This window comes from Heptranchias perlo, chromosome 1 (assembly GCF_035084215.1).
Source record: "Heptranchias perlo isolate sHepPer1 chromosome 1, sHepPer1.hap1, whole genome shotgun sequence".
NCBI lineage: Eukaryota > Metazoa > Chordata > Chondrichthyes > Hexanchiformes > Hexanchidae > Heptranchias > Heptranchias perlo.
In genome coordinates, this window is record NC_090325.1 from 113,084,804 (window position 1) to 113,100,848 (window position 16,045).

Genomic DNA, 16,045 nt, shown 5'->3' on the forward strand with positions numbered 1-16,045 from the left:
GAGCGCTGTTAGCCTCACCGTTATTTTTACAGCAAAATCCGGCCTAGTGTTTTCTCAGAGACTGGTAGAGAATAGCATATAATCCAGGAGCCAGAGGTTGAAGCCCCAGGATGTTCAACACTCCAGCCTACCAGCCACAATTGTGATCTGTTTCGCAGTTCTCAGCAGGGCCGTCAGGTGGAGTATTCCACACCAGGGAAGCAAAAAACAAAACCGCTATTGTCCATCTCGCCTCTCAACCAAGTGCCCTTCCTATGGTTTATTAAGAAGTGGCATTAGCAACGGTAGTGCAGGTTTAACCCATGCTTTCTGAACACTCATATCAAAGGGGAGAAATTATGGAACAACATGGAAAAGAAGAAAGAAAAAGGTTTGCATTTATATAGTACCTTTTATGCCCCCAAGATATCCCAAAGCACTTCACAGCCAATGAGTTACATTTGAAGTGTAGTCGCTGTTGAAATGTGGGCAAATGCAGCAGCCAATTTGTGCACAGCAAGGTCCCACGAACAGCAATGAAATGAATGATCAGATCATCTGGAAAGGAATGTGTCCTTGTTTTTTACACCATCTTTAAATGTTACTTGCATGATTAATCTAAGTTTGCTTTTTCCCTCTGATTGTAATTAGGGCGACCCTGGATCAACAGCTGCTGGAATAAAGGTTAGGCTCATCCTTGTTACTGAATTTCTAGGTTCGATTTCTTTTTGGCTCTGGACTTTGTTGAATGATTACTGGTTCCAAAGATCGTTGTGTGAATGGCATCTTTCCTTTCTCTTGTTCCTTTACAGGGTGAACCAGGTGAATCTGGACGTCAGGGACAAAAGGTAATAGCAAAGGAGAAAAGCGTGAGACCTTTTTTTTGAACTTCGATATCTGTAATATGAGTTTGTAAATGGTATAGTCTTTGGGCAGGAATTAACTAGCCTTCTGCATTGCTCTTGCATCTGCTGATTACTTAAGAAGGAAACTGTAATAGAAAGAATTAGGGGCAGAATTAACCGTGTATTATTGGCATAGGTCTTACAATCAATACCCAAAGATAGACAGTTCATAAAACATATAGTTAGGAATCGATTAGAATATAACAATTAATAGACTGTGATGCTCCTACTAACATGCTTGACTGTGTCGCCTTAACATGCTCTAATCCTGAATGCTTTACTAAAACACTAAACCTTTTGTGAAATTTTTATATTCGAAAAAATATTAAGAAGGAGTTACTGTGATTATAAAAAATCATGAACATGCCTCAGCCAGCCACGTGTGCAGGTCTGAGTACAGTGGAAGGTAAATTTAAACATTTAAATCCTTCCTGACATTTATTTTGCAATGAAGTCATGATTTTTTTTCTCTCTTCAACTTGATACTGCTTTTTTTAATAGTTATTGGTGAACAGGTTTATATCATCCTGCAGCATTTGCAAGGAGAATAAATAAATGTGAATGAAGTTTGACTGAATTGTTAGTTATAGATCAGTCCAGTAACTTACCCAAGCAAAGCCACTTGTCAGCTATCACCAATGAAAGCGTGTTTGATATTCATGGTCCAAAAAGTTACATTCAATCCTGTAGTCTTTCTATATTAAGATGAATCATGGAGGTATGAAGTACTGAGGATTGGGGGGTAATTTTAACCCCCAAGAACGGGTGGGCTGGGGGCAAATCGGTCATAAAAATAGTTGAATTCTTCAGTGAGACCGCATCCCGGCTCCAATGCGCACACTTTCGGGATTAATCCAGGCGTGTTAAGATGCGCCTGCGCAACAGACACCCAGAAGTCTCGTCCCCACTTAAAACCATCCGGCCAATACTTAAAGGGGCAATGTACCTCACTGTGAAAATTGAGGCACTTAAATTTTTGTGTATCAGAAATGTAAAACGAATTTAACTTTACCTGTTTGGGTTTCCCATCGCTTCTGATTCACGTCGGGTGAAAGCAGGTGGGAAGGGCCGGATCCATGAGGTGAGGGCCTTTATTGCACTGCTTGTGGGCCCGGAGGAGCAGGAGTGTTTCATCCAGGCTCAACAAGCTCACCTGACAAGACATGACCCCGCAATCGGCCACTCCCTGATGGTTGATCCCCCTTTCAATGATGGAGCCCCCGCCCCCACCCGCTGATCTTCTCCAAGGCCCACCTGATGTCGTCCACCCCCGCCCCCCTCAATTTCTTCCCCGGCCCGTGATCTCTCTCTCTCCCCCCCTCCTCTCCGATTTGGTTCTCCTTTCCTTTCCGACGAGCAACCAGCCTGTCAATCTGGCTGCCTGGTGTTTGGGAAACCCGGAAGCACAAATACTTACCTTCAGTTGAGTTGTGATCACAGATTGCGACACACTCACTTGAAAGGAATATGTCCTTGTTTTCTACACCATCTTTAAATGTTACATGCATAGTTTCCCACGCGAATATCTCTGGATGCGCTGGGTTCCCAGCTTCGAGTTTTCTTTTATTTCAAAATATACTTTATTTCATAAAATTTAAGGATGCACTCCGTTGAATGCAAATATCACAATTACACTTCAAAACACTACAATATGGATTGTATACACTATGATCCCATTATAACAATTCAAAACACAGTACATATTTTATAATACATGGCAAACAATACAAGGTGGGATGTCCTTACACTGTGGCCTTTCCCCATAGGGCCTTTGCATAGGCCGCACCTCACCTCAGTGCGTCCCGCAGCACGTACTTATGGACCTTGGAGCATGCCAGTCGGCAACACTCGGTCATGGACAATTTCTTCAGCTGGAAGACCAGCAGGTTTCAGGTGGATCAAAGGGCCTCCTTCACCAAGTTGACGGTCTTCAAGCAGCAGTTGATGTCTGTCTCGGTGTGCATCCTGGGGAACAGCCCGTAGAGCACAGTGTCCTGTTTTACCAAGCTGATAGGGATGAACCGGGACAGATACTAATGCATCTTTCTCCACACCTTCTGCACGAAGCGGCAGTCCATCAGGAGGCGGATGACAGTCTCATCCCCGTTGCAGCCTCGAGAGCAGCTGAGATTTGTGCATGTTGGAAAGACCACACTAGGAGAGCCCTTCTCATCACCATCCAGGCTACATCCTGGTGCCTGTTGGTCAGTTTTGGTGACGAGATGTTCTGCCAAATGGCTTCAACCGTCTTGTCGGGGAACTGCCCAATCGGATCCACCCTCTCCTTTCCTTGCAGGACTCTCTGGATGTTCCGTGTTGACCATTGTCTGATGGCCTTGTGGTCAAAAGTGTTCCTCCTCAGGAACTTCTCCACCTGGAATAAGAGGTGGGGTACGGTCCAGTTGGACAGGACATCCTGCGTCTGCTTGGCCAACGTGGCCAGACACAGCCTTCTCAGTGTGTTATAGAAACTCAGCACGTAGTGACACTTGGTGTTTGCCTACCGGGGCTCTACAAACATCCTGAGGCAGCCACACACAAAGGTGGCCATCAGGATCAGGGCGGCATTGGGGACGCTCTTCCCCCCCCCCCCTCCCACTGTCTGGGGGCCTGTACATAGTGTCCCTGTGGACGCATTCTACCTTGGACCTCCAGACAAAGTGGAAGATAGCTCGTGACTGTGACGGAGGAGCGGTGGGGAATGGGCCAGACCCTGGCCATGTAGAGCAACACCACGAGTACCTCATACCTGCCGGTTATGGAGAGGGAGCGCCCCAGCCACATACCAAGCTTCTGTTTGGCCCTAGCGATCCATTCCTCCCAGTTCTTGGTGCAGGCCTGGGGCCCCCCGAACCAGATACCCAGCACCTTCAGGTAGTCGGACCTGACGGTGAAGGGGACAAAGGATCGGGTCTTCCACCTGCCAAAGAACATGGCCTCGCTTTTACTGCGGTTCACTCTGGCCCCCGAGGACAATTCGAACTGGTCATAGATGCCCATCAGTGTGTGGACCGACCGCTGATCGGAGCAAAAGACGATGACGTCGTCCATGTACAGGGAGGCCTTAACCTGAGAGCCTCCGCTGCCTGAGATCGTCACCCCCTCTGACACCTGCGTCCTTCCTGATGGACGCGGCAAACGGCTCGAATCAACATACGAACAAGACCGCGGAGAGAGGACAGCCCTGCCTGACTCCAGATCTGATCGGAAAGGTCTCCGACTGCCACCCGTTGATTAGGGCTGCGCTACCGACGTTCAATCGGATTCAGTTGCGGATTCCCTCCCTAAATCCCATTTTGAAGAGCGCGTCCATCATGTACATGTGGGATATTCTGTCGAAGGCCTTCTCCTGGTTCAGGCTGGTGAGGCAGGTGTTCAACCCTCTGTCCTGCACGTAGGTGATCGTATCCCTGAGCAGCGCAGGGCTCTCAGAGATCTTCCTGCCGGGTACAGTACAGGTCTGATTGGGGTGGATCACCAGCCAACTTTGAATTAAAATCATGCCCCTGCTATATGCCAGAGAGCAAGTGCTGCTTGAAATCAGATGCTGGATTATACTGGATGCAAAAACATCCACTTCTGAGTATACATATGGGGCATTTCCACCCCTCGCCATCACCACACTCCTGTCCTGTGTATATCTATGTGTATATATCTGTACACCAGTATTTCAGTGTCTGGTGCAGTACTTCAGCAAAGTAGAGCAGCATTTCCCTGTGTTTGTCCAGCACGCTTTTACTACAGGGATAGCTGCAGCAGTGCTGATCACAGATAAAAAGAAAAAAAAAACATAAATGTTGGGAATCTGAAATAAAAAGAAACAGAAACCGTTAGAAATGTGCTGCACTTCAGTCTGCAACTGAAACAGGAAAGAGAGGTTAACGATTCGGGTGAGACTCTTCATCACCAGTTCTGATGAAGGATCACATCCAAAACATTAACCTATCATTCTCTTTTAGATGCTGATAGACTTGCATTTCTACCATTTTGTGTTTCAATAGCGGATTGTAGATATCAGTTACAATGTACATTAGTGGCAACATTGCTGAAGTTCTTCATAGCTTGAACATGAAAATAATCACGACAAGAAAAGTCTAGCTTCAGTCACTGAACTCTCATGAACTTTCACATCAGCTAATCAATGTGGTATGTAAGACATTCCACTGGTCATTTAAAAATCAGCACATGTTCGAGTAACTTGATGCAGTAGCAGTTAGTGCTGTGATCTTACTTCTTGAATCTTGGGATCATATTTTATTTGAATTATTGTAATTTGTTTCTTCGATGCATAGACAACAAAATATTTTCTTCCTTTTTTAAAAGGAATGTATTCTTACACTGGTGATGCCCCTTCAAAATTAAGGAACACAACCCTATTTTCCCTACCTGTGTTGAATGAAAGAGCCTTCTGTAGTCAGTAAATCCACTGGATCATGGCACCTTGTACAGAAGTTCTGAAAAAGGCACAGTAATGGCTCCTCTGGCAGCTCAGTGAGTAAATTCACCACCCAGTATGGTTCTGAACTGTCCAGGTCAGGAGGGCTAGGTTTGAACCCCCATTTATGCTGAGTTAGCTGATTTCAGCTGAGGGCAGTGTGAAAACCTTACAATTAGCCTCTGCTTCCTTGGTCCAGAGAATGGGAAAAATCAGACATGATTCCTCTCCTGGTTGCTGCCCTGTATCCTCTGTAGAAAAGCACGCATTATGTGGACATCAGATGAGGACAAGATCGGCCCCAACTATGCTTTCCTCCACAGACAAATAATCTGTGGACACTTAATATCTAGGTTCACACATTAAGAACGCTCATTTGGGCGAGGCACTGGCGAGATGTCAGTCCTGGTGGAACCCGACCGCAGCAAGAGTCAAGGCCTTCAGGGGAGTTGGGGGGATAAAATAAGCACTTTTATTCAATGAGAAAAGATTTGGGTGTGGCGTAAATCTTTCATTTAACGAGTGACAGTACATTTCCACTGGCAGCGATCGAGAACAAATACTGGTGCCTGGTATTAATTCTTGATTGGCACCCTCCAAAATGTAAGTCCTGATAAATGAGGTGGAATTATCTGTAATGGCGCATGAGGTTAAGCCTGTACATCATGGCGTTTTGAACATAATTTGATTGTTATCCGATAATGATGCCAGATTTTACACAGTGTCAATTAGTTCTACTGTGAGGGCAACTGAGTGGTGGGGGTTCATGTCCACTGGGAGCTGGATTGAGACTGTTTGCTGTAAGATCCCCTAATTGCAGTCATAGGGAGGAAACTTTTATCCTCTCCATCTTAGCAGCATTTAAATCCAGGCTCCAGATGTGACTGGGTAGTGTTCTAATACATGATGCCACCTAGTGCCCCATTACAGTGACGTCACATAAAAATGTGGAAATATGAACATCTTTACAAGACGTTTCATTATAATCCTGCTCCAATTCACATTTGTACTTGATAAAGAAAAATACATTTTAAAATGTTTCCTTGTTGAATAACTTATGAAATCGTACTGCCTGAACTGGACTGAAAAGAAAACAAAAGTCCGACTGCATTTGTTAACAATTGAATCGTGATTCGGGATGTTGTTGAGCTACCATTGAGGTGGAGATAAACAAGACTCTTGAGATAGCTGAACACTCTTCTATAATATGTTGTAATTTTCCTGTGTAGGGTGAACCAGGTCTTCCTGGGCTTCCTGGACTCCCTGGGATAAAGGTAATGACTGCTGCAGCCTGTACATTGGGGTGGAATCTGCAAGCAAAGCTGCCATTAGCCTGCCTGGTTTCTGATACCCAGTCACTTGTTTCTGTTTGTACCTCTTCCCTTCAGTTCTTCCTTGACATTTAAAGCTGCTCAATCCCTTTTGGTTTGTCTTATTTTGCAAATTATCAAAAGTAAAAAAAAACACTTTTATAGCATTTTGTAAATCGGAACTGATCAGGGCCCTCACCTTCCTACATTGTCCACAATTTTGTCATTAATTTAAAGTTCACCAGATGATTATAGTACATATATTAGCAGAAACATGGTCCAAATAATTTAATTAATGCAACAAGAACTGTGCATTATGCAAGGACACAGTGTCAAGTAAATTTACTTTTAGTTATTATTTTGTAAACGGACAGCCCTCAGTTACCTGAATAAAGTCTGCCCGTTCTAATTATTTTTATATATCCATTAAAAATATATATATCTGTTATGTGATAGTAACGTGAGTTTCTTTTCAATCCCCCAGTACTATAAATCTATGTACTTTATATTAAATTAAGAAACTTGCTCATCTGAATTTAGGCCGCAAAAGTAGTGTTACTACTAAAGTTTCTGATCAGTCAACACTCAAGGTGTTTATTTGAAAAAAAGCCATAACTTTTTCTATTAGAGAAAAGCGAAAACCAAAAGAGCTGGGTGCACTTTTTTTGTCACAACAACCATATGCAAGCAGCACGATGGTGAAATTTGCATCATTATGTTTGTAAATGCACAAAAAAAAGGGTTTGTCGCATATCTTTTCAGTGAGAATGATTTGCTCCTGTCCATTAGAGCTGTTTAATAAATGAGGGATATTGTTTGGGTGGAGGAGGGATCAACACGTGATTGGTCTAACAGCACAATTGCTTATTCAATGGGAAATTTTTGCCATTGGGGCAGGAAGACATTTGCAGAGCCTTTCTTCATTAGACTAAATGGGTTGGGTAGAATCCATGATAGAGAACATAGTACACAGGCTGTGGAAGGAGCGGTTTGATGGGCCAACTGGCCTCTTTTCATTCAAGGAAATCAGTTTCTCATAGTTTAATACTCCAATATTATCAATGATTGCAAATGCTTCTCAGCAGGGTGAACTCATTACTGGTAGTAAAATATGGTATTGCAATGGAAACTGGAAAATACCATCATATTGAAAATGTGGCAAAACACTTATCAGTTGGAAGCACTAAGTGCGAAAGTACCCTGTTATACTGTAACTACAACAGTGAGAGTTGATTAATTGGTATTACTAAACATTAAGGAGAATGAAGGCAAGGGATATAATGTAAACAATATAATCCTTGTGGCCAAAAAACTTTGTGGGGAAGTTAGATAAACACATGAGTGAGAAAGGAATAGAAGGATATGCTGATAGGGTTTGATGAAGTAGGAAGAGAGGAGGCTCGTGTGGAGCATAAACACCGGCATGGACCAGTTGGGCCGAATGGCCTATTTCTGTGCTGTACATTCTATATAATTCTATGTAAAAAGTGAGGGGTGACAGAGCTGGGTTCAGCACGCTGTTTCTCCTTTGCGCCTAGCACCAGTATCAAGCATTCCCCGATTAAGTGCAGCTCATGAAGACCCAGTAAGTTTCTGACATCAGCAGGAAAACATGCAAAGTACATATTGGTAACCTATCAAGTAGCCACCAATAACAACCCAATTGGGACCAGACAACAGGGGCCCTTTACTATTAAGTTTAGGGTTAATAGTTCTACAGTTGCGATGCATCATTACTTACTTATGAAAATTAAAAGCGAGTACTTGTGTGTTCTGTGCCTTTGTGTTGTTGGGTGTATGGGTTTTCAAACTGAGATGTATTGCCAGAAAATCAAATTTGTTTCACTTCACTCTCAAACACAGCTTGTGCCATTCAGAGCTCCCACTTTACCATGACATTTGGCAGACTGTCAGAAAAACACAGTGCCACAGTGACATGCCAGTTATACGACAGTATACATCAATATTAATTGGATTTGGCTTCACGTTGATACAAAGTGCACAGTTTGGGCTGGATTTTCCTCCTCTATGGTGTTCGCAATCAGGCGGGAATAGTGGTAGAAATGGCGGGAAAATGGGGCCATGAGATCTACGCCACCTCTTCCCCCTAAGCTTATTTTCCATCCTCCACCCCACCTGGGACAGTTGGCAGCCATCCCATCCCTGCCTACTGCACTATTGCCATCTTCTGACATTACAGCATTGCCTCTTTTACAATTGTCTACCCTTCTAAATTGTATGGAGCTTTCTCTTTGTTTCGACTGGACTTACCTAAAGGTCCTGCCAGGTACAATTTTCACAGGGAACTAATCAAGATACCCAACATGTTGGCATTACAGTAGTGAAGTGCTTTTTGTAATAACAATATTTATGAACAGTTTCAAAGATGTAACATTGCATCTTTGGAATTGTACAAAAAAAAATTTCCTCTGTTCGCTCATGAAAAAAATCAGCATTAGTATAAAGCGGGAGACTGATGGCAAACTCCACGACTGCTGCTACTTTGGGTTCCTTTGCCCCTTGAGGAACTGCCATCCCGCAAGATTTTTATAATGGATAATAATGCCCCTTTAGTAAAGCCGTCAGTTCATTTCATGTCCCAGTAAATAAGGACAGCAGCTGACTGTTGTAATACTGCAAATGTTGGACTAGACATATTTTTTTGACCCAGTTAAGTCCAGTCTAATTAAGCCAACATGTAGCATTGTATCTTTCACTGCCTGGCACTGGATGCTCTTTACAGCTTTCAAATATACATCCAGTTGCAATCCTATAACACCTTCAAAAGATTTGTTTCCATTTCAAAACAAAGAATTGTAAAGTAAAATTGGAGAAAAATGAAACTGTGGGAGTCTGGTTTTTTAGCCCCCTTTTTTAACTTGCAATATTCTCTAAATTAGTTTTTAAAACTTGCACCCTGAATTTCTTCTGACTTTCTGCCACTGCACTGCAGTAACTTCACCGGAAGTACTCTGGCAACCCCGTTTACACCAGTAGTTACAGCAATGTTACAGCTGCAGAACATCTGAAGAAATTCAGGGCATATATTTACTGTTCACTGTTGAACTCTTACTGTAGTTCTCGAAAGATTAATGTGTGAAATGAAGATGAAACTTTGACCATTGACATTTATTGTCAGGAGCTGTGTATGTTTGATTCTCCTCATCCTATTTGCAGTTGATAGTTTGCCATAGTAACTCATCCAAAAGGGATAGTGCAACTTTAAATGGCACAGATTTTTTCCGTTTAAGTCTGCTGTGCGCAACTGAGTTTGATGTATTTAAGTTTGCGAGCAGCTCTGTTTTGCATTTCTTCTCCTTGTGACTGCACAGACATACTGAGGTCATGGCTGTGGTGTTTCTCCAACAAAGGCAGCCAAAGATTCAGAACTGTTATTGGAAGGCGCTTTAATATTCCATGAGACCCGTGCTAGTACCAGCTTCCCAAAGCGCAAGTCTCGTGCAGCCAGCTGCAAACCAATATGAACCTGCCAAGACTCGCTAACTGCCGGGAAGACAAGTTTTTAGTTGTGGTTTTTAGTGGCGGTTTGAATATAGATCAATTGGAACTCTTCAATCTGTTATATAGGGAACTTCCCACACACAAAAAGGGAGAGCTCATTGCTGAGACGCTGCAAAATGTGGGCTCAGCAGGTGTGTAGTATATATGTGCCATTTCAAGAATACTAGTATGCTGGGTTCTTAGTCGTCTTCCCTCTCCCACCTCTTTATCCCATTTTTAGAAGTTCCAATATAAGAGTCACTGAGGGTAATTTTGACTTTGGGTGATAGTGTAAAACGTGCAATATTGTTTCAGCTGCTCGTTATACATCCCTCCCGATTTTCATTTCTGTTGACTTCAATGGTAATGAAAAGCGGGAGAGATGTATAACTGGTTACCCCCACTGTGCCAGGTTTTAAAAGTTGAGGAAAGGCCAATAACCTACCACCAAGATTCAACACCTGGGACTAAATCAATCAATTTACCAGTAATGTTATTTCAAGTCTGACCTTACTTATAAGACCAGCGCCTCCCAGCACAGGAATTCTGATGGCAGCAGTGGGAATTCTCTCCCCTGTGCACGGACTATTTTCCTTAATGGAGTTAATCAACACATTGATTGTTATCAAAAAAGAGTAGGTGCTAGTGATCATTGTGGTAGATTTCATCGGCCCTAAATGCATTATTATTGTTTTTAATAGTAAACGTTCTATATGTATTTGTATATATGTCCTGAAGAGGGCACTAAATTAAACAGACAACATCATAATTTGCAGAACTGCTTGTAAGAACCTATCCCTAGTCCTCTTTGTAGACTTGGTGTCAGTACTATTGCCCATCAGTATTGTGCCTTCAGCTCTTTGATTTTTCTCCCTCTCCCCTCCAATGAACGTAGATACCAGGATGTCAGATCCAAAGATCCACCAGGCTATTTAATTCTACAGTGTCTGCAAAAAGATAAGATTGAGGCCGAAAATCTGCAGCCCTTCTGACATAGTCCTAACGTGCGTCTTGTGGGAGCGTGGTGGATGGATCACGAGTTAGACCGGAACCCAGATACTCTGGATCTCAGCCTTCCTCAGTAGTTTCCACAGGGCCTTGTTAGGAATGGAGCCTCCAACCACTCTGAGCAAGGGCAAGGAGCAAAAGGGGCAGGAGTTTCCTCATCATACGACTATCGGGATATTGGTGGGCCAGTACACCAAGTGAAAGTGGCCAAATTGATCTGCCAAATGCCAATATGGGGCCCACATTACCCTTATAAATATTTGTTGGTTTGGGGGGGCTGCCCAGATCAGGCACCATCTACCCTCTAGCAGGCATCCTAGTGGCGAGGGTGCCCACATCATTTATGTAAGTTAAGATGACCTCCCCCTGGCTCTACAAACATTGACGGTGTCACCAGTGAGCAGATCCTGGCATTTACATCAGGATCAAATGCACAAGAGATTTTGGGCCCATTGTTTGTAGGCAAGTCCCAATAGAAGATGACCCTGTCTGTACGTAATGGGCAGTTCTAGGATCCCCACAAAAATAAAACAAATTTTTCCAGCTGGCTGTAGCCCCGTCGGGACAGTACAAGTGAGACATTAATTATGACATGTATTTATACACCAAATATAAAACACAGCATGCAGGTGGAGAACTGATTGGCCATACATGTGCTCATGAGTATCATATTTTATACATTACCTAACAGCATAAATCCACCAGAGGCTAATCATGAGAACTGGAATATCATAACAAAGCTCGAAACTGACTTCACACCTTTGTTGTGCATGAGTGTCGATGCATGTGTTTGTGTGTGTGTGCATGTAGCTTGAGTACATCTGTGTGTGCACTGGTAAAAAGCCAGGTTTGCTGGTCAGCGCAATGGGGTGTATCACTTAGAGACAAACAGCGCCACCTTCTGGTGTTGTGGCTGTATTTTCTCCTCAGTTCAGTTCCATTGCTGGCTGGGGCTCTGACATGTTGGTGCACTTGGAGTTTTAAAACCTCGACAAAATTTTTCCAAAAGTTCACCTGACTGTCCAGTTAACGTGCCGTTAGAGAGTGGGTCAGTTACATAGGATCATTCATCATACCAGCATCATTTTATTTATCTCTAACCTTCTGGTCATTTTGAAAATATTTTTCTTTAATGGCATCAGTGATTTCTTTGGATTATTAGTGCCGCTCCCGATTCAGGTGTCAGCAATCTAGTGTTGCTCCCGATCAAGTATTAGGAGGCTTGAGATTGTTGATGTCACTCCTGACCAAACGTTAGAAGTCTTCGGATTGTTAGTGCCACTCCTGGTTGAGCGACAGGAAACCTTCTAGAATACTAGTGCCAGTCCCAATTGAGGAAGGAGAGACTCTGGATTGTTAGTGCTACCCCTGATCGAACGACCAAATCCATTTCCCTTCAATGAAGGGTATTGATGTATATGGTTGCTGACAGCTCGATTTTAGGGATTGGATAGCCAATTAATGATGGGCTTAGACAATCCTTATAACAGTGTAGCTGTCTTTTTTTTTAGTTTATCTGATTGTTGCAGACAAGTGTAATTCATGTCTTTTTAAAAAAATTATTTCTACTAGAAATTTTAGGAGGAGGGGTGAAAGAGAAACAAAGATTCCAGTTCTGGGCTAAGGGAAAGAATGACTTGGAATACAAGGCTGTAATGTCTCTTCACCCAGCTTTTCCTGAACTTTTAAATTGTCCATCTATGTGCAAAAATAACCTCACATCCCTATCAATAAATTACCCCATGAAAGTGAACTTCTTCTTGACAGGAAAGGTAAATAAATAGTGTTGAAAATGTTTAGGGTTAAGAAACAATTGCAGCTCAGTCTTTAGTTACAGAGTGAGCATCTACACCTCTGTAACTGTGATGAATAGTCCAATTTCTTTTTAGTGCTAAGTTATGAATATTTTCAACTTAAGATAGATGTCTTTATCTTAACATCTCATATGTATCTCAAATTACATTTATTTTTTATAAGCTCCATTTGTGTGTCAGTAGGCCTCTCCTTAGTTGAAAGGTCACTGTCATCCTGAGAGAGCATGAAAGGGCTGGGATTGACATACTGCCATTGATTTCTCCATTGGCTGGTACCTAACCAGCTGTTGTTGCTTTTTTTTATTAGTACGAGCTGTTGGGCATATTCTATGAAGACTTTGGAAAAATAAGAGAGGCCATCAGAGTGTTTCCATTTACAGCTTAGTTTGTACATCTGGGATGAACAAAGAAAAAGTTTATTTGAAGATAAATCCAAAATGTGCTTTGAAGGATTTGATCTAAGTGCCGTCTCTTAACATGCCATAATCATACAATGGTATCAGTAGAGCAAGGCACCAAGTCTGGAAGAGCAAACACAGAAACTGATGCTTAACACAAGATTTCTGATACACTGGGGAAATGTTTTCAGAATTATAGCTACTTAAAAAGGAAAGAATTTTCCAATTGCTGGAATTATAACAACTTGCGACACGTGAATTTTTATTTTGCTAAGATGTTTCCTTTCATTTTGTCCAATTGGTCACTAAGAGGTCAGTTAAAGTGTGGAGACATCATTGATAAGATTATTAAGAGTGTGGAGTGTATGGCCCCAGCGAATTAGAGCCCATTTTCATTCACTGAACTGGTCAAACTATTACTGTCCTTGTTGCCTAGATTGACCAGACAGTACAATCGGGGCAGATTAACACACGGGCCTGTGCCCAGGGGCCCAGCCAAATATGGGAACCCCACCGGCGTTGTCTAGTACGGCTAGGTGCTCAGGGGCGCACAGAATGTAGCAGGGAGTTCGTGGAAGCCTCACTGTGTTTCATCTCAAATACCGAGGGCGGCACGTTTAACGCTGACTCTGAGGAACTTACACATTTAACAAATGTCGGGCATGATTCTGCCGCTCGCTGATTGCTCTCTGCTGGGCTGAGCCCCGAATGCTGCAGAAGGCACTGCCTGACCTCCTCCCCACTCCAGGCTCTGCTCCAGCACAGCGCTGCCTGTCGGAACCTGACTGAAAAGCCCCGGATGGGAACACGGCTCTTGGAGGGGGGATGCTCGCACTCAAGCTTGGGGAGTGCGCTTTTCACAGGACCCAAGGCGTGGGGTGGGGAGGAGGGGGACTCGAATATTCTTAGAGCCCATGGCCCCAAGAATTCTTAATCCAGCTCTGGGTACTATAAAGTACACTTACTCGAGTCTCACGTCTTCTGCCCTGGGGGACATTTTGTTTCCAGTCTGGAAGTGAATCGCTGCTGAGCTGTGCCTTTACATGAAATGTGCACTGGAGCTCAGCTGGAAGACCTGACTGCTATCTTTACTCTCATTTTCTGCTGTGCACAATATTGCATCCAGCTTTATGGCTGTTTATAATTGGCTGACATCATAGCACTTGAGTCCGTTTGAAGTAGTGTAGCTCTTTACAATGCAATCTTCTCATTTAAATGCTGCATTCATTTATTGTTTATTACCGGCTTTACTGCAACCTTTAGCCTGTTAACCACACAAATGACTGCTTAATTTAACTTTTAATTTTTTTTTAGCAAGCTAAAGGTTCAAATCAGTGTTGAGATTGAGTATATATTAACATTGGTATTTGTATTTTAGGGTGAACCTGGCTTTTGGGGTCCTCAGGGAGAACCTGGGTTGCCTGGGTTACCGGGAACAAAGGTGAGATCAATGTGATTGCGTGCTAAAGCCTACAGTCTGCGGGCACTGACGCCATGTTTATACTGCGACCAAACCCAAAATATTTTTAGCCTGTATTATAGAAAAATTGCACTGAGCAATGGTGAGAGAGGAAGGAAAGCTACTAACTTTAAGTTAAAATAAGAATGTGTAAAGTTGTGCACAGTACAAATTGATTTTGCCTGAAATCTGTGCTTGATGTGCAGAAGCATAGCTCCTTAGAGGAAGAGATATGTGAGTGAATTGGCCATCAGTCGCACCCCCTCTGATTCACCGCGATGCCCGCTGCGGCATATTCTAATTGGAAATGCAGGAAAACAGGAACTAAGTTACCAATGGCGAGATCGGTGCGCAAGACGGCAAAGCTTACGGTGTACGCCAGCGATCTCGTAGTTGCAGGGAAACCTGGGCCAACGTATCTGTAATGCTGTTTGTTTTGCGGTGTTTTTAACAGGGAGAAAAAGGAGATGGAGGGCCACCAGGAAGGGGTGAAATAGGCCTGCCTGGATCTTCAGGCCCAAAGGTCAGCTTAGTCTTTTACCCAGGAGGTTTTTGTGAGTGTTCATGTGATGTTTAAAGATCTGATTTATTCATTGTCACCACATCACACATATTTCCGGGCCCTACAGTCAGTTCTGCAAAGGAAACGTGCTGTTGGTTTCTGTTCTGTTCGCTGCAAGAGGTGACAGATCTTCATCCTCGTCCTTTCTTGTGTTAAACTGAAACAGGAGACCATTGGCGACTGAGGGCCTGTTTCTATGGCCCCAAAAAAACAACTTAGTTTGAACAATGCACTACTTTTTTCCGATTGATTTTTCAGGTCTCCACAATTGTTCTGTCCAAATTTGTTTACAACGCAATAGAACGTTTGTGATTTCAATTCAAGGGCAGCTCACCTTGTTTGTGATTTCAATTCACGGGCAGCTCACCTTGTTTGTGATTTCAATTCACGGGCAGCTCACCTTGTTTGTGATTTCAATTCACGGGCAGCTCACCTTGTTTGTGATTTCAATTCACGGGCAGCTCACCTTGTTTGTGATTTCAATTCACGGGCAGCTCACCTTGTTTGTGATTTCAATTCACGGGCAGCTCACCTTGTTTGTGATTTCAATTCACGGGCAGCTCACCTTGTTTGTGATTTCAATTCACGGGCAGCTCACCTTGTTTGTGATTTCAATTCACGGGCAGCTCACCTTGTTTGTGTGTCCGCTAGGAATAGGACTTCCTGTTTAGAGA

General features: G+C 43.2%; 1 protein-coding gene across 1 annotated transcript in view; it reads left to right on the top strand.

Moving 5' to 3' along the window:
• LOC137308558 (collagen alpha-1(XXV) chain-like) overlaps positions 1–16,045 on the top strand; it is a 170,493-nt gene that overhangs the window by 51,338 nt on the left and 103,110 nt on the right. The window contains exons 13-17 of the mRNA XM_067977368.1: positions 631–663; positions 792–827; positions 6,549–6,593; positions 14,729–14,791; positions 15,264–15,332. Coding sequence (XP_067833469.1) covers positions 631–663; positions 792–827; positions 6,549–6,593; positions 14,729–14,791; positions 15,264–15,332 — 246 coding nt within the window. The remainder of the gene's footprint in view (positions 1–630; positions 664–791; positions 828–6,548; positions 6,594–14,728; positions 14,792–15,263; positions 15,333–16,045) is intronic.